The following is a 16,326-nucleotide window of genomic DNA, read 5'->3' as shown; positions in this document are numbered from 1 at the left end:
TTTTGTAGTTATTGTTGTTGGTTGTCCTTGCCCTCACACACACACACACACTTCTTTTCTTTCTCTCTTTGACTTTGTGCGGTATGAAAGAACCTTTTTTTGCTGCTGTTGTTGTAAAGCCACACTTCCTCATCAGGCACGCACCACTGGACACAGTTGTGAGGAGCGAGAAGTTTTTTTTTATCCGCTTAGGAGCATAGGACTCTTACGGAGCGACTCGCTTGCATCTCAAAGAAAAAGAGGAAAAAACTTCGAAAAGAGAAACCAATTTTTATCTTCTTTGTCTTTCCGTCCTCTTCTTTTCTCTCTCTCTCAAAAGTGTCCTTTTCTCTTTTCATTCTTTCCCAGTGTTGTTTAAACGGGTGTCACTCGCCGCCTCTTTTGCGGAATCTTTCCTCTATCGTGTGTCGGACTTACTCTCCCATTGACGTTAGCAGCCTCCCAATTCTTGTTTGTGTGTGTTTGTTTGGATGAAGCTTGTGTTGTTTTAAATCGACTCTTTTCTTTCTGTTTTTTTTTTTTAATTCACTGAACGATTTCAGATGTATAGGTGTCTTTTTTCTTCTTTCCGATGTATATGCTTTTTCTTTATCCACCTCTCTTCTCACAAGAGGCGGAAAGTGCTGGTGGTTATTTCTCTCTCTCTGGCTTTCTCTTGGGCCTTTGCCCACAGTGTAAGCTGATTGCGTGGTGGCCTTGGTCGACGTGTTTCATTCGATTCATTCGATGGCGTTTTTGTGGAGGCATCTGTCGCTTTATTACAGTTATTACGCTCTCTTTTTCTTTTTTGTGCAATGCTCACATATTCTTATTCCGTCTCCAGTGCCCTCAAGCGTCAAGGTCAGAGAAGAGCAGATAAGGTGTTGTGCAGCGTTACCTTGAGAAAACACTTTATTTATCTGAGGGGGGGGGGTGTTGTTGGTGGTGCTGGTGGTGTGATGATAATTAGTGGGCACGGAAAACTTCAAAGTCCGTTTACTCTAAATATGCGTTTCGCTGACAATGCTTCTGTTAGCTCTTGAAATAACGTCGGTGTCATGAACTCTAAGAGGAAGAAACTGGTTTTCGCTTTTTCATCTTGTGCTTTCTTTTTTTTTTCGTGGTCGCTTGCCCTCATGGTATACACCTACATGAGCTTTCTGAGTCACCACAATGCCGCTGATGTCTTGTTGTCTTGCGGTGCATCGACGACCCTGCTTCCCCCTAACTGTTTAAAGCCAGCACTGTATGCAAGCTCGTGATGAAGTGCACCCTCAGTGCGTATGGACGAACGCTTTCATGGCTAGTGTAACTCGCTCCCTCTCTCTTCTTTTTTTTTCCTTTTGTTATGCGGAGCAGTAGTATTAGTATTATTATTATTGGTCTCACGTCTCCTCTCTTTCCCTCTCGCCCGTCGCTGCCTTCGCACACATTCGGTTGAATCCGCAGTTATTCTTTGTTATTCTCTCGCCGCATCCGTCGACGAAGATCCCCCTCACAACAACGTCGCTGTATCCTCAGAAAACACGAGCGCAGGTATCTTTACTCTCTTTGTGTTTTGATTTAGTTTTCACTTTTTATTTTTCTCCTATTTTTTTTCCCTTTGCCGTGGGCTTCTTCCTCCCTCACCGGCTCTCTCACCGCCTCCCCACTGCCTTCTCGCATCCTCCCCGCACGGCTGCTGGAAACTGCTGATAAGTGTGTTGGTTCGATGGTTTGTTTTTGTAAGAGAAGGCAGAAAAGATCGAGAGAAGCAGGACGGGAAGAGGTGGTGAGGTCTCCCGAGGAGAGAACGCTGTTTTATCCTCTTTGATTTTTGTTTGTTCCCTTTCAGGAGTGTGCGTGTGCGTGTGCGTGTGCGTGCGTATGTGCGTTTTCTTTTTCTTTTTTCTTTCCTACTGTTTCTGTTTTCTCTCTATTGATATTTGTGTAGACTGTGAAGCTGTTTTTTCTTTCTTTGAAGCCGCACATTTAACGGCAAAAGCACTCACAAAAAAAGAAAATAATAATAACTCCCTGGAAACACATCAGGTGAAGACGATCAAGTAAACAAAATAGCAGTGCAAGGCTAAATTTTTCTTTTTGTCGTCAGCCGCTTTTCTTGAATTTGTAGATACATATATATATATATATATGTTTTTATACGTACTCTGCTCCACCCAACTGAGGAACGAGGTCGGCAGCGTTAGAGAGAAACTGCCAGACAATGGAAATGAGAGAACGGAGTACGACGATATCAGAATGTAAAACAACACTGCCATTTTTTTTTCTTCCAAGCACCTTTTCCTCTTCTGTTTTTTTGTATTATGTTGAAGTGTCTCTCACTCCTAGAGTTTACTAACTTAATCTTTCTGTCTTTCTTCTGTTTGAGCGAGCGAAACTGTGTTTTAAAAGAAACCTTTACTGTGTTTCCATACAATTCTTTTGAAGCACATCAGCATTTTCTCACGGTTCTCTGCTGTGAGCTCGTTTCGAATTGGGAGGAACTGCACCCGATGAGTCCCGCATGAATCTGAGTGCTTTCTGGTTTGCGTACTGTCTCATGCCCTGTGTGTGTGTATGCGTGTGTAAAGTATTCTTTTCTCCTCTTCAGCGCCATTCTTATCGCGATGTCTTGTAAATGTAAAACGTCGAAAGGAGAGAAGCGATGCGCAGTGCTTGAAATTAAACAGCAACAGTAACAGAGAAAGCTTATTACTTATCTTCTCTCTCACAGGAAGAGAATCACGCCTAAAGCACATGTGAGAGCAATGAGAAAAAGCAATATTTTCTTGCAAGACAAGTTAATGGCAAAGATAAACTCGAGAGACGCGGGGTCTCTATTTCTTTTTTTCTTCTCTGAGGGAGGCTGTGACATGCATACATGAAAACGCTGTCGAAACTGCTGTGTTTATGCTGCTCCATACTGTCTATTCATCCGCACACGAGCATGCGTTTCTTCGCCAATGGGTAAAGCGTGTTGCAAGCCTCTTTCTTCGCCTTTTGTTTTTCTTCCTTCTCTGAGTGTGCGGCCTTTTATTATATTGTAAGTTGTTCGCTTTTTTTTCTTTCTTCTAATAAGATTTTTTACATTTACATATATATTTGTTGAAAATGAATGAAGTGCATTTCGAACTCTGCGTTGGTATTTTGGATTTTCGTTTTCCCTTCTTTTTCTCCAATTGAATTTGTTTTTTCCCTCTCGACGGTGGAAGTGCAAGTAACGTGTAAATGTGGTAACTGGACATTTTACATTAGAGGCATTTACAAGGCGAAGGGGCGAGAATAACCTGCGTTGAAGAAACCCAAATTAAATACACATGTGTCTGAACGTGAAGAGAAGAGAACGTGTGTTCATTCGTGACCGAACCGCATCACGTCTCGCCGCTCCTATTTGCTTTCCTCTCTCTCTCTCTCTCTTTCCACCAAGTTCCAAAAACTTGTTGCTTCATGGTCGACTTATTACCTTAAGTTCCTTCATCACACCTTTGAGCCTGTTTCCCCCGTTCCTGTCTGTGCATTTTCACAGCGTAACTCTCTTCTTCTTCTTTTTTTTTTCTCTGGAGGGGGTCGTCCCACTATTTACGTCGCCTCGTGTCAAAACGTACGGGTGTGTTTGTTTGTTTTTGTAGAAAGATTTTTATATCCAAAAAGAAGTCGTGTTTTACGTTCTCTCCGTTGCTTTTTGATTTTCGTTTTCTTTTGTTTTCCTTTTTTTGGTTATTTGCAACGGCAAAGTCCGGGCTTGTTTGAGCACGAAGGCCCTGTTGGGGCATCTTCTTTGATTTGCTGTCGGTTGTGTTTGTTTGTTGTCTTTTGTGGTAGCGTTTCGCTTTCTCGTTTGTTTGTTTGTTTTATTCTGTTTTGTGTGCTTTGATTTCTAAATCATGAATGATCGCCCTGATGTTAAAACCGAGTGCAAGCATACATCGCTGTTCATGGATGTGCTGTAGAAACATACCCAAGTAAAACACGAACGCGTGACGAACACGCCACCGCTGTGGATGACCTCAGAGGCGGCAAAAAAAGAAAAAGCTGCTCTCCAGGAGTACGGAAGCGCTCCTGGTGTGGTTGATCTTTTCTTTCTTTCTTTTTCCAGTTGCGAAGTCAGGCCGCCTGTCAGGTCGAAGCGTCTTGGCCTCCTCCATCACGGCGGTTCTGCTCCACGCAGGCAAAAGTCAGGAGCAGCAGCAACAGAACGGCGCAGTGGAATGTTACATCTGTGTGTGTGTGTGTGCGTGCGTTCTAAATGGTTTCGCCGTCGCTGCTGCGTCTTTCCTGCGGACGTCAAGCAAAAAAGCGAGTAGCGTTACTGAGCGTTCATCATGCGGAAGTCTTGCCATCTTTCAGTAGCGCTTCACCCACTCCCCTTTTCTTCCTCATACACCCCTTTATATCTTTCTCTTTTTTTTTCTCATTCTGCTGCTCCTGGGCTGATGCATACTCAAGCCCGAATAATTAAAAAAGAGGAAAAAAGCACCTACAGCTTTTAGTGGATCGTAGGAAACAACGTAACCCACAAAACTCCATCTAGGACCATTTGAAACTAGGCAAGTAGACACATACTTGATTTTGTTTTGCTGCGTGCGGCTCCCTCTTCTTTTTTGTTTCTCCTTCTCGTCCTCCCACAACGAATCATGTTCGCCCGCCGCTCTCTGCTGTTGTCGTCGAGTCAGCTGGCCACTCGCCGCGCCGCCCTCCTAAGCGGTGCCGTCGCATTGCGTGTGCCCGCCACTCGCCCTGGAATGGCCTCCTCCCTGCAGAACCCCAGCGCCGCGTTGACGTGTGCGAGGCGTCAGTACCTCGGTGCAACGGTGTTACCGAACTTCATGACCCACTGCACGCAGATCGGTGCCTGCACGTCGCTCTCGACGCTTCTCTATAGTCCCATCGGAACTGCCATGATTGTGATTCTGGCGTACAACGTCGTTGTGATCTGCTCAAAGCACGTGAACTATTCGTTGGAGATCACGGCGAAGGACTACGTGCAGGACCAGCAGCTCCTCACAATTATGCGCTACGGTATCCTTAGCTGCATTCTTCTCGGTATGGAAGTGATGTTTATTGAGGTATAAAGTGGACTCTTTGTCGTCTCGTTCGGGGGCGGATTTAGCTCTTCTTTTGAGGAGTTCTCCTTTCCAGAAAAAAAAAGGAAAAGAAGATTTCACCAGGTGCAGGAACCGGTTCTCGCACGCGGGGGAGTTATCACGTCCCGGTTGTGTGTCACCGTAGTTCTTCTTTCCTCGAAGACGTCAACTTGTTGTTTTCACATTTTCACAGCAGCAGCGGCGAACGAGATGTTCTGGCGCCTTCTTTTTCTCCTCTTCTCGCGGCTGAAACTGAGAACTGGAGCCAATGGTCCGATCACGCGTTCGTGCGACCGCCGTCCTGTGTCACGTAAATCCAAACCAAAAAAAGGAAAAACCAAGGAGGAATAAAAGCCTAGCGCAAATGATGTTTTCGTCGTTTCCCGATCTTCGCTTTTCCTTTCTCTTCTTTTCCATTATGAAGGACCTTCTTAGTTACTGTTAGTAGACGATTCAAAAGAATGAACGACCAAGAGGGTGAAAAGGCAATGTACAGGCACTGCGCGTGTGTAATTCGTGTTCGCGTCTTTTACGTGAGTTTGGAGCAGCGAAAACGATGAAAGGCAACATGCGTTCGTTTTGCGATGACGGAGGTGGCCAGTCGAGAACGCGGCGTTGCGAAGTGGGCGAACTCTTCCTTATTGGTGTGGGGGTGAGAGGGAGAGTTACTTGGGATAGCTGCACGTGACGAGAGCTTTGGTGTGGGGTCCTGTATGACACCTGTCTCTTTCCTTCATATTCAACCTCGTCCTTCTCCTTCTCCGCCTCTGTCCGGTTTGTGTGTACTCATTCACCTTCTCGCCAAACGCACCAGCAAACAGCGAAGGGAAAAGCTAAAGCTGACAAGCAAAAGCTGTTCTTGCAAGTAGTTGCTGCGGCGTTTCCTTTTATTCTGTCGATCATCTTTTTATGAATATACCCTTTCCTTCTCTCATTCCCAGTCACCACCACCCAAAAGAAAAAAGAATCAAGATACTTCGTCATGTCCCCTTCGGAAGACGACGAGCAGCTCTCGCACAACGAGTCCGACGTCGAGGTCGACGATCATCAGGAGGAAGAGGAAGAAGAATCTGAGGAAAATGCTGGCTCAAGCGACAGCGACGACGACAGCACACGGCAACCAGCCGATGCCGCGGCCCAGAGAGCGGAAGACAACTTCGATGTGGAGGAAGATGCTATTGCGCCAAAGCCCTTCCCACGCACTATTCAGCTGACCCTACCCGCTCAGCAAGCACTGGCGTCTTCTTTCTCGACCAACTTGGAAGAAGGACCCACGTGCGTGCACGTGTGTTTGACGCGCGGCGCCATTGACCTCTCTACGCCGCTGCTGTCCACTGACGCACATCGAGCAGCAGCGGCGGCGTCCCACAAGGCCCACGAAGACGCGCTGGAGGAATCGGATGTCCTCACGACAGCGGCGCGCCTGCAAGGCTGCTGTGCCGATGCGCACCGCTTTGAAACGGACTACGCGGCTCGACTCGCTGCACTGCGTCGCCGGCAGATCCTCCGTCGTTTGCAAGGCGACCCCGAACGTCAGCGGCGCTTTTTGGAAAAGGAGCAGAAGAGGACCCAACCGCTTGTCCAGCAGACGGAGCACGATGAAGAAGATGGCGGCGTGCAAAATGCCGCAGACGACGACATCGACGGCACAGATCCGGTGGGAGACGTGGTGTGGCCGTGGACCAGCACCCAGCAGCCCCCACCCTACTGGCTGCCGTCGCTGCTCGCCAATGACGCGCAGACCTTTGAGCGGGTCCTGCATGTCATGTACGGGTGGGTGATCGCGCCAGACCCGCACCCGTCCGACCGGCTGCGACTCAATGCAGCCGGTCAGCTTATCTCCGGCCCATCGGATGGGACAGGGCACGGAAGGGGTGAGGACGAGGACGACGACTTGGAGCAGGCGGACCCGGCCGTCCACAAGCCGGACTTCTTTCTTCCGTCGCACGCCTTCGGTGAAGGGGAGAACAGCCAGAGAGAGGAGGAGGAAGACGAAGACGACGACGACGACAACGAAAAGGGGGCTAGCGTGTTAACCGGTAAAGGCGACAACGCGCAGGAGCCGCAGCGGGCCTCGAAGAGTCTTCTCAACGACTTCAACGAGTGTGAGGCGGACGGCAACGATGGGCTGCTGGCGCTGCCGCAGCAACCGGATTCACCCTCAGCGGTGCGGGTGTCGGTTATGCCGCCCTCTTCCGAGGCCTATTCGAAGAACCCACCGCTGACAAAGCTGAGCACTGCGACGGCCCCTCCGCCGGTCGTGGCGCTGCCCTCCTTTCCCTTCGCCAACTACGAATTCTTCATTGTACAGGATAGCACCAGCAAAGAGTGGCACCTGCTGGACACGCACCCCCTCTTCGTGATGGAGGCGTGCCGGCGTCAACACGCAGCGCAGCTGCGGGCGCAGCAAGGGCGATCCGACGCGCCACCGCAGCAAGACGAGGAAGAGGAGGGGGAGGAAGAGAGTAGCGATCCCGTAGACTCGCAAGACGAAGAGAGCGACGGCGCGAAGGACCTGCTGTGCCCTGTTCCGTCCTACAACATGCAGACTCTGACGCCGGTGAGCCCCATCATCCTCGCCGCCCTCTTCTCCGCGCCGGCTCTGCGGTGCGGTCTTCTCCAGCCACTCACGTCGGCGGACAGCGAGGCCGCGGAGGCGCAGGAGGAGAGCGGACGCGATGAGGCCGATGAAGGCGAGCACGCGCAAGGTATTAAGCCGAGTCAGCGCGTGTCGGACCGCGGCGTACTGCGCACCTTCGACCACGCCTGGCTCTCCACCGACGTGGCCGTCGCCTTGCCCATCTTGGCTACCATCTGCCGTGCACGTCAACACGTGCTGCAGCAGGACGCCACGCGCATTCCGTACCCTCTCGGCTCGCTTTGGCTTGATGTGAGCCCGCTGTTTGCGTTGGCCGGGTTCAAAGACGCCTCGCAACACGTCAGTCCGGCTGATGTGCGGCAATGGTGCGTCGGTCCGGGTGAAGAAGAACTGGACAAGGAAGAAGACAGAGGAGACGAGGAAGACGAACATCGTATGGGTGGGGCTGCAGAGCAAGGCACGCAGTGCAGTCGACGTGCAACGGCCGTAGGGGCGGCCTCCGCCGCGCTGCCGCACAAGTGGGAGACGGCGCTGGACCACATCCTTTCCCCCGAACACTACGGACGCGTGGTGCTTTCGGCCCTGCTCGCCGCCGGCATCTTGCCCACGCGGGCGGTGGGGTTAAAGCTCTTTCATCGACTCGACGGTGTGCGTCTGGCGCTGTGGTGGTGGCTGCGGCTACCGCAGAACCTCCTACGCAAATGGAGCATCGACAATGACGATGGCGCTGCGGAAGAGGAAGCAGAGGCGAAGGAGGAGGACGACGACGGTGAAGAAGAAGAGGATATCGACGCAATCCTGAATGGGACGCAGGCGGACGAGGCGACCGAGCTCCTCGCGCAACGGGTGGCCGTCCTGCAGCGGCGCGACGAACAGCAACGACGTCATCGACAGCAGCAACAGCTGGGACCGGTGCTCTCGTTTGCCCCGCTGCTGGAGCGCGTTTTACTGGAACTGCAGCGCCGCCTTGACCGCTGCTACGTCGGGGACAGCCAAGGCACGCCGCTGCCGCCGTCGCAGTTTAGCCTGCAGGAGAGCGTGGCCCGCACGTATGCGGTGGAGCGCCTCGACAGCGGACGCCCCCGGCAGGATCCTCTCGTCACAACGGCTTTTGTGGGCATGTGCGTGCCGGATGTGCACAGCGGTAGAAGTGACAGCGCGGGCGATAACGACGTGCAGCGAGCTGGTCCTGCTACGGTGCGGCACCAGCGGCTGTATCAGAGTGATTTGGTGCTCCTCGCGCTGTCCCTGACTACGACGCCGGCGTCAGAGGCAGTGCAAGAGGGCGCCATAGCGACGTCGGCGCTGCCGCAGCGCTTCATCGCCGTCGACGTGGAGGACGCAACGGCAGCGGACGACCTTGCGGACGGTGACCGCGAGGATGCCCACACCGCTCTTTTCCGCCACCTCTTCGAAGCAAAGCTGCTTCGCTGCGTGTGCAGCCCAGTCGATCGCGCGCGGGCCGGCACGACGAAGCTGTTGCTGCTGAGCGCTGCCGATTTCTGCCTCTCCGCCACGCGGAAGTGCGTCTTTGCGCACCTGCCTTTGTATGAGCTGTTCGGCAACACGGGCTACTGTCCGCTGCCGGAGTTGGTGCAGTCCTGGGCGAGTGCGGCCTCACGAAGCAGCAGCAGCGACACGGATGCAGAGGACCAGCAGATGCAGAGCACCGTTACCGACTTCGCCTTTTACCTCTGGAATGAGGTGCGGTGGCGGCTGCGTAAAGGGCAGTACGATGAGGCAGTGGTGATGCACATGCGCGAGCAGCTGCCGGAACTGTTCACGCTTATCGAGTCCCACACCACCACCTACTACGCGATCCTTGCCCGTTTGCAGGCAGAAGCGGAGGGAGAGGCAAGGATCGAGGAGGCAAACGCAGCGAAGGCTGTGTCCGCACATTCCCTTACCCCCCGATTGCCGCATCAGAAGGCGTCACCGCGGCTCAGCGCAGCAGCCGCATCCGTAGCGGCAAATCAAACAGCCCCCGCCCGCGCAGGCCGTCCGCAGCGGCCGTTGTTGGTCAGCGGCACAGTGTTGCGCGCCGCAACGCAGCAGGCACGAGCGGAGATCCACGACGCCCGGATAGCCGCAGCGACGGCACTCCATCTCACTTCCTCCGACAGCAACCCCTACCCCGCCGTCGCATCCACGTCGGTCGCTGGGCCGCTCCCCCTCACCGTCGCCCACCCAAACGTTTACAGTGCATCGGTGCTCGAGGCGAAGGCGCACGTGTACGACCTCTGGCGCACCTTTTCGGTGGCCCCCACGACGTACCTCACCGCAGAGACGCTCCACATTCTGTTGTTTGGTCGCTCTGCCGATGAGAACGGCGGGGCGGACCGCGCGGCGGCGACGGCGTCGTTGCCGCGGCGCCCCTTCAGCACCGCGGCGCTGCGTGTACTCCTCGAGTGCGGCATCAACACGGTCCAGCCGAGTCCGCTCGACGCGGCGGAAATGCCGGCGGTGGAGGCGGCGCTCCGTCGAGCTGATGTGGAAGCGGTGAAGGTGCTGTTAGGCTTGGGGGCCGCCTCGTTGCACGACCTGCGCACGGACGGCAGCTCCACGCTAGAGTCGTGGGCGGAGTCTGTCTTCACGCCGGCAGATGTGGAGGTGCTGCACTTTGTGGAGGCGAAGAACGGCAGAGCTGCCCGGTGTGACCCTCGTGTGCAATACGGCGCGCGTCGCTTCGAATCCCCCGTCATGCAGGTCCAGTAGTCGAAAGCGAGAGGAAGGTGTTTGTGTGCCTTATCGCGAGGACCAAACTACCTCGATTGTGGAAGTGAGCCGATTTGTTGTGTGTTTTCCGTCAGCGCCAGCACTTCCCCGCTGTGTAGTCTTCTTATGTATAGCCTGTCGAAGTGTTTTTTCTGTTGTATTATCATTTTGTTTGTTTTATGTTACTATTACCCGTGTGTCTTCTTTCCCCTCTTTCCTCTCGGGTTGGTCTTTGCGGAAGACGTCGCAGCGCTGCCTTTTTTTCTTTCAGGTGGCCGCGTGGCAAAGACGTACACACATGTAATCTACCACATCGATGTACACGTTTCCGTTACTTCTGTAAAGCATTTTTCATCTCTTGTTGACCTTGTAGCTTTTCAAAAGAAACAGCATTTAGAAATGAATAGAAGCTGAAACCGAAAACACACGCCCATCCGGACAGAAAGCGGGAGGCCTCGCTGCACACCTTGAATGGGCAGCAGTCGTGGGTGTTGCCCATTTGCCCTTAAAGCTCTTGCTTTGTCCGTAATGAGATGATGGCATGGGCCTGCTTTTCCCCTCAGAGCATGTAATCCCTTCTTCGCCCATCGTGATTGAGTCAAGTAGTGTCATCGCTATTCATCTTTTTTCCTTTTCCCCTCTTGTCATCCTTGATCGTTTCTGGTTGTTTTGCTTTGGGTTGATACGTGCACTGACAAATGAAAGCGTCCAAGAGAGGTGCATTAGCTGAGACCTGATGCCACGCTCCTTCCTCGCGATGGACCTCCGACGTATTATCTATTCACCGTCGCCACGTCCCGCCCATCGAGTGGCAAACCTCGAGAAGGCCCATCAGCGGCACTGCTCGCCGAGCGGCTATACTGAAATGTAGCCGACACTCGATAAAAGTCCGATAAATAATACATACGCACCAACTCAATCGCCATCGCTTCCGACTTCGTCGTTCCCTTGCGCATTGCAGACAGCACCGATGTGTTGTCGATCAAAATGCGCAAAGTACTTGGCAGTCGCTCGCGAAAGACCGTCAACCCGTACCAAACAGTCCGGTGCTTCAGCCTGTATGATCAACATCGGGGGAGGGGGGACTCCACTTGTATCCCATATCAACCGCATTGCGTGCTTCGCGGCCCCTCCCTTGATGGAGTGCGCCGTGTAGCCCTTTCCCAGTGACTTCAACTTTAGGGCGGCCTGACTCGTGGTCATCGTCGTCAACGGCTCCCCCGGTCCCAGTCGTGTCTTCAACAAGAGAAGATCGGCGGCATCCTGTCCTTTGATCCACACATACCGGCTGGACCGGTAAGGGTCGCTTTTGGAGGCCTTGGGGACCGCCGCCTAGTCCAGTATGATGTTGCCATGGGGTTGCACCAGCAGATTGTCCGTCGTGAGCCCGGCGATCTCCGCCCAGCGACTCGCCGTGATCCATGCCAGCCGCCACACAACCTTGTCGCGCCACGCTGGCGTCTCCGCAATGACCCGTCCGAGGTCTTCGAGTGTCAAGGGCACCGCGTGCCTGACCTCTTCCGTCGCCGCCACCTTCCGCATGCCCTGGAGGTATTGGTCTAAGGCGGTCACCGTCGGATCCAGCATCGTCCTCAACGTGACGCCGTACTGCACCTTGGTCGACCCCTTGTGTGCTCGAGACTCGAGGAAGAGCGGAACGGTGGTCGACACAGCGGGCAGTCGCATCTTGTCGCAAAACTCCTCGAACATCCGCCAGATCGACGCTCGCTGCTCCCAGGTGCTCTTTTCCAATCGGCGATGTGCCACTTCGTTGGCTCGCTCCTCGAGCATCACCAGCGTAGGATTTTGTGGTGCCAGCTCGTTGCGGTATACGCGGTCGCCGGTCCCCGTGTGCTTTAAGATTGGAGACGGATTGATTCGCAGCACAGGGTTGAATTCCTTCCCTACACCCACGGGTGCTCCCACATCCATCATTTCTGGCAACAAAGAGAACGGTTGAGGGGGACTCTCCACCACGGCGCGCAGCACTATTTTGGAACTGCCGGTATCTAGAGTGTCTGTCGATGTGCAAACCGGCAGTTGAGGCGCCGGAGGCGGACGAAACAGAAAGGTTCATTTGGTCCCCCTGTTTTGGTTTTTTGACGTATCGCTCGATGTAGAGCGTTTTGCGCTGTACGATCGTGCAACCTTCCGCGAACCGGAAAAGGAACGCGGTCCCCTAGCCGGGCACTGGGCTGCCAAATGCTGCGAAGATCCGCAACTGAAACAGCATCGCCCCTTTTTAACGGCGCTCTTCTTTGCGGGGGCAATGGCCATGATGAGACCCATCAACGCATCCATTCCGGTGTCTCTGTCCCGCCTGGCCGTCGCCAGTTTCGCGTACGTCAAGTCTGGAAAGGCGTTCGATTTCAGCGCCACTGTCAGCCGCGAAATGTGGTCGTTTCCCAGCTCAGCCTGATACTCAAACAGGCTGGGCATCTGCTGGGCACTCTGAACCCAGTCCAGAAGGGAAGAGTAATACCCCTGCGCCTCCGCGTTTGGCACGTTCAGCTGTCCATCAAAGAACAGCTTCCGGAGGGCAATATCTACCTCAGTCCACGTGAGGCCGTCCAGGGCACCGCGCCATGTGCGCACATCCGTCACGTCAAAGGCTTCGTCGTCATCGCTGACCTCGGAAGCGGCCCCCTTTGTACGCTGAGGAGACGGCGGGGAAACACGCACCGTATGAAGCCCCTCGGCAGCAACAGCCGAACGCGGCGAACGTGTTGTCCCGTGCTGTGCCCGAGCGAGCGACTGACGGACCTCGTCACACTCGTTCAGAACGCGCTTTTCCAACAACTTCAAGTTTTGCTCGAGGACGGCGATCTTACCGCCCGAGCGGAAGGTGAATCTCGTGAATTGGCCTGTCAAGGCCGAGAGACTTTTGATCGGTCTCCGCCACAGCCTCCTGCACCTTCACCAACCGCGCTGTGAAATCCCTGCACCACTGTCTCACCTCCGCAGCATCATCTCCATGAGCCGACTCGGCCGCGGCAGTCGTGGTGAGGAGGCGCTCTATGCGCTCCATTTTCTCAGGATATTTCTTCTGCGCCTCCTTAACGTCGTTAAGGCGTTCCTCGAAGCGCTTCTCCGCGTGCACGCTCTGTTCCTTCAGACGCGCCACTTCCACGTCGCGCGCCAATCTATCGGCCGCCGCGGCGTCCCGAGTCCGGTATAACTCGTCCTGCAAGGTCCGCACCGTCTCCGCCAGACGAGCCACCTCACTGCGCAGGCTGAGGAGTTCAGGGGAGTCCCTGCCCGCCGACTGTTCCATCGGACTCAGTCGGAGCTCAACCTGAGCAACTCTCTCACGCTCACGCTGAGCCAACTCTCGCTCAAACTCCAGCCGCGACGTCACAGCCTGTAACTGCGTGACGATATTGGCGTCCCTCCCTGCGCTGAACGCCAGCGACGCTGAAACAGCCTACGCTGCCGCGGACACGTGCCTATCCAAGGTCGAGGTGGTGTTCACCTGCAGGGATGTAAGTGCGGACGTGATCGTGTTCGCGTTTATCCCCTGCTGCTGCTCGAGGGACTGCAACCGTCCCTCCTGGTTGCCCATGATCTGGTACAGCTCGCCCATGCGCTGCTGTATCTCCGGGTCCACAAACTCCACACGAGTGATGGGCAGTTCGCAGCTGCTCCACATCACGGTCGTGTTGGTCGTGCCAACGAAAAGCATCAACCGACCGCTGCACATGCCGACCTGGCATAGCATTGGGACCTCAGTCCTGTCCGCCGTCTGGCGGAACATGCGCACGGCGGTGGGGCCCTCCTGGAGGAGGGGGCTGTTGGCGAGGTGTTGCTCCATCACCCCCCACTGTCCGCGCGGAATCAAGGCCATCCTTGACGAAAAGTCCTACTGAATGCACTATAAAAACTAGCGGATAAATTGTTACCTAGAAAGAAAGCTGAAAGGAAAAAACTCAAAAGGTGCGAGAACTTTGATTCTGCAAATCCCAAAGATAAGGCGAGAGAGAGTAGTAGAGGTAGAAATCGCGTCATCAGCAACTGTCGGAGCCATTGCTCCTCATCCTCCCCGGATCATTCTTCTTCCTCTCATCATTCCACTCTTTTTATCCACTACCACAAAACGCAATGGTAGGCAGGTGTCACGTCTCTTGGTTTTCATCTGAGTGCTAATTTGCGGTCACAGTCTCTTTTGACCTCAACGATACCATTCGTTCTCCGACGTGTACACAGTCCCACCCTTCTCCTTGTTTGCTTCACTATTATTGTATTTATTTTGCAAGGATGGACGGCGTCGCTCTCTTCGCCCCGCTGCTCCAACTAAATCCGCCGGTGCTCGTACGAACCAACGGAGACGCCGGCGTGATTGATGTGGCTGCACTTCGGCGTGCCGGCGGTGGCAGCACAAGTAACGGCGGCGGCGGTGCCTGCACCAGCACCAGCAGCCGCACTTCCCCTGCGCCGACCCGCAAAGCCTCCACGGCCACCTCGAACAGCCGATCCACCGCCGTCGCATCCCTCGCCGCACGCAAGCTGCACGAGGCCAAGTCTACCGCACGCCAAGTCTCCCGCACCGGCGACGTGCCACCACGCGCACACACGACGGAGATGCCGGGACGGCGAAAAGAGTCGATGGGCACGCAGCAAAAAGCGGCACACGCCGTAAACGGTGGACCGCGGGCGGCGGACCGCTCGTCTTGCGGAGCCACCGGCTCTGCTCCGCCTTCACCCACCGCCGCTGCGGGACGCGGCGTGGCCGCCCAGCCGCCGCCGACCGCCGGCTTGACTCCCTTCACCAACGAGGAGGATCCATCTACGCCGGCAGTCACGGCGGTGGCTGCGGCAGCCGCCTCGCCGGGTGACCAAAACCTACTCTTCAACCTGCCGTACCTCATGCGACACATACAAGACACCGGTGCCCTCCTTGACACGTTGTTTCCCCTGCAGCTCCCGCAGAGGTTGGCAAATGACGGCAGCGGCAGCGGCAACGAGGAGGAAGCAGCGGCGACGGAGATGGTGTCAGTGCAAACGGTGTCGGCCGCGCCGGCGTCACGCGAAGCCGTGATAGCGCTGCACGCCACGCTGCGGGCGCGTCTCGAAGCCCGTCGCGCGCGTCCCACCGGCTTGTGCGGGATTCGTCGCTCCGTCTACGCCGATCTATTCTCCGAGTTGGTGCGCCAAGTCACGATTGAAGAGCCGGCGCGTGGGCTGCTGCTCGCGCGGGTGCGAGAAAACGAGGAGCACGCCCTGCAGGTCCACGCCGCCCTCCTCCGCGAAAGCGAAAACTTTGTCGCCGGCAAGCTGCTTCAGGAGACGCAGAGCGTGACGGCGCTGATGAAGCGCCTGTCGGAGTTGCGTGAGGAGAAGAAGCAGTTGGAGGTGCGAAAGCACGATTTGCACGATGAGCGTCAGAAGCTGGAGCAACTCTTTGATGAGCAGCGGCAGATTCGGAAGGTGCAGCAGCAAGACGAACTAAACTACCTGCGCCGCGCGAATCAGCAGCTGAGTCTCAGACTGAAGATGGAGACGGAGCGCGCCTCAGTGGGAGACGGTAATGGAGGCGCTGAAGAGAGCGCTGTTGTGGCGAGCTCAAGCGCCCTCGTCGCCGCTTCGTAGTACTCGTGAACTCTGCCTCGTCGTGAAGAAGATCCAGAGTGCCGCGCGCTGTCTTCTCGGGGCGTTGCTTATGTAAACAGAAAAAGAAGAACTTTCTTGAGCGCGATTGTGCCCAGTGTCGCTTGCACTCAACCTATGTTTGTGTGGTTGTTGGATTATGGCTTCTCTCCATGGAGTTGCCTCTTGGTGAATCATGTACAAAAGCTGTGTTGGACTGTTTCTTGCGGTACCTTTACTGTCTCCCGTGTTCCGCGCCTTTTCTTTTCCCTGTACCGCTTCAAAGGCGGTCTCTGCGGAGCCATTTGTGTCATCGTGAAAGCTTCCAGCAATACTTGTACAAGCGAGAAATCGACTACGTAAAGCGGACTGCGCGCCCCTCCG

The 16,326-nt window shown here is 54.8% G+C and overlaps 6 protein-coding genes across 8 annotated transcripts; 5 read left to right on the top strand and 1 right to left on the bottom strand.

Annotated features, from left to right (window-relative positions):
• Positions 1-4,406: 4,406 nt before the first annotated feature.
• Positions 4,407-5,033, top strand: ABB37_07500 (putative mitochondrial hypothetical protein; the record flags this gene model as incomplete). Of its 2 annotated transcripts, none has more annotated exons than XM_015806161.1 (1): positions 4,407-5,033. In XM_015806161.1, the coding sequence occupies exon 1, from the start codon at positions 4,596-4,598 to the stop codon at positions 5,031-5,033; it is 438 nt and encodes a 145-aa protein (XP_015655083.1). In that variant the 5' UTR covers positions 4,407-4,595. The 2 variants fall into 2 exon arrangements, with proteins under 2 accessions (XP_015655083.1, XP_015655082.1); XM_015806160.1 differs by having other exon boundaries at positions 4,425-5,033.
• An 825-nt stretch (positions 5,034-5,858) lies between these two features.
• On the top strand, positions 5,859-10,359 carry ABB37_07499 (hypothetical protein; the record flags this gene model as incomplete). The annotated part of the gene is made up of 1 exon (XM_015806159.1): positions 5,859-10,359. Exon 1 carries the CDS (start codon positions 6,028-6,030, stop codon positions 10,357-10,359), a length of 4,332 nt encoding a protein of 1,443 aa, XP_015655081.1. The 5' UTR covers positions 5,859-6,027.
• A 704-nt stretch (positions 10,360-11,063) lies between these two features.
• ABB37_07498 (hypothetical protein) lies at positions 11,064-12,319 on the top strand (the record flags this gene model as incomplete). Its single annotated transcript, XM_015806158.1, has 1 exon — positions 11,064-12,319. The coding sequence occupies exon 1, from the start codon at positions 11,702-11,704 to the stop codon at positions 12,317-12,319; it is 618 nt and encodes a 205-aa protein (XP_015655080.1). The 5' UTR covers positions 11,064-11,701.
• Positions 12,320-12,561: 242 nt separating this feature from the next.
• ABB37_07496 (hypothetical protein) lies at positions 12,562-13,293 on the top strand (the record flags this gene model as incomplete). The annotated part of the gene is made up of 1 exon (XM_015806157.1): positions 12,562-13,293. The coding sequence occupies one exon, from the start codon at positions 12,562-12,564 to the stop codon at positions 13,291-13,293; it is 732 nt and encodes a 243-aa protein (XP_015655079.1).
• Positions 13,294-13,783: 490 nt separating this feature from the next.
• On the bottom strand, positions 13,784-14,203 carry ABB37_07495 (hypothetical protein; the record flags this gene model as incomplete). Its single annotated transcript, XM_015806156.1, has 1 exon — positions 13,784-14,203. The coding sequence occupies one exon, from the start codon at positions 14,201-14,203 to the stop codon at positions 13,784-13,786; it is 420 nt and encodes a 139-aa protein (XP_015655078.1).
• A 260-nt stretch (positions 14,204-14,463) lies between these two features.
• ABB37_07494 (putative 33 kDa inner dynein arm light chain axonemal) lies at positions 14,464-15,945 on the top strand (the record flags this gene model as incomplete). Of its 2 annotated transcripts, none has more annotated exons than XM_015806155.1 (1): positions 14,464-15,945. In XM_015806155.1, exon 1 carries the CDS (start codon positions 14,614-14,616, stop codon positions 15,943-15,945), a length of 1,332 nt encoding a protein of 443 aa, XP_015655077.1. In that variant the 5' UTR covers positions 14,464-14,613. The 2 variants fall into 2 exon arrangements, with proteins under 2 accessions (XP_015655077.1, XP_015655076.1); XM_015806154.1 differs by having other exon boundaries at positions 14,612-15,945.
• Between the last annotated feature and the right edge of the window lie 381 nt (positions 15,946-16,326).

The sequence above is a fragment of the Leptomonas pyrrhocoris genome, assembly GCF_001293395.1.
Source record: "Leptomonas pyrrhocoris isolate H10 chromosome Unknown, whole genome shotgun sequence".
NCBI classification, from domain to species: domain Eukaryota; phylum Euglenozoa; class Kinetoplastea; order Trypanosomatida; family Trypanosomatidae; genus Leptomonas; species Leptomonas pyrrhocoris.
This window is presented reverse-complemented; position numbering and strand designations above follow the sequence as displayed.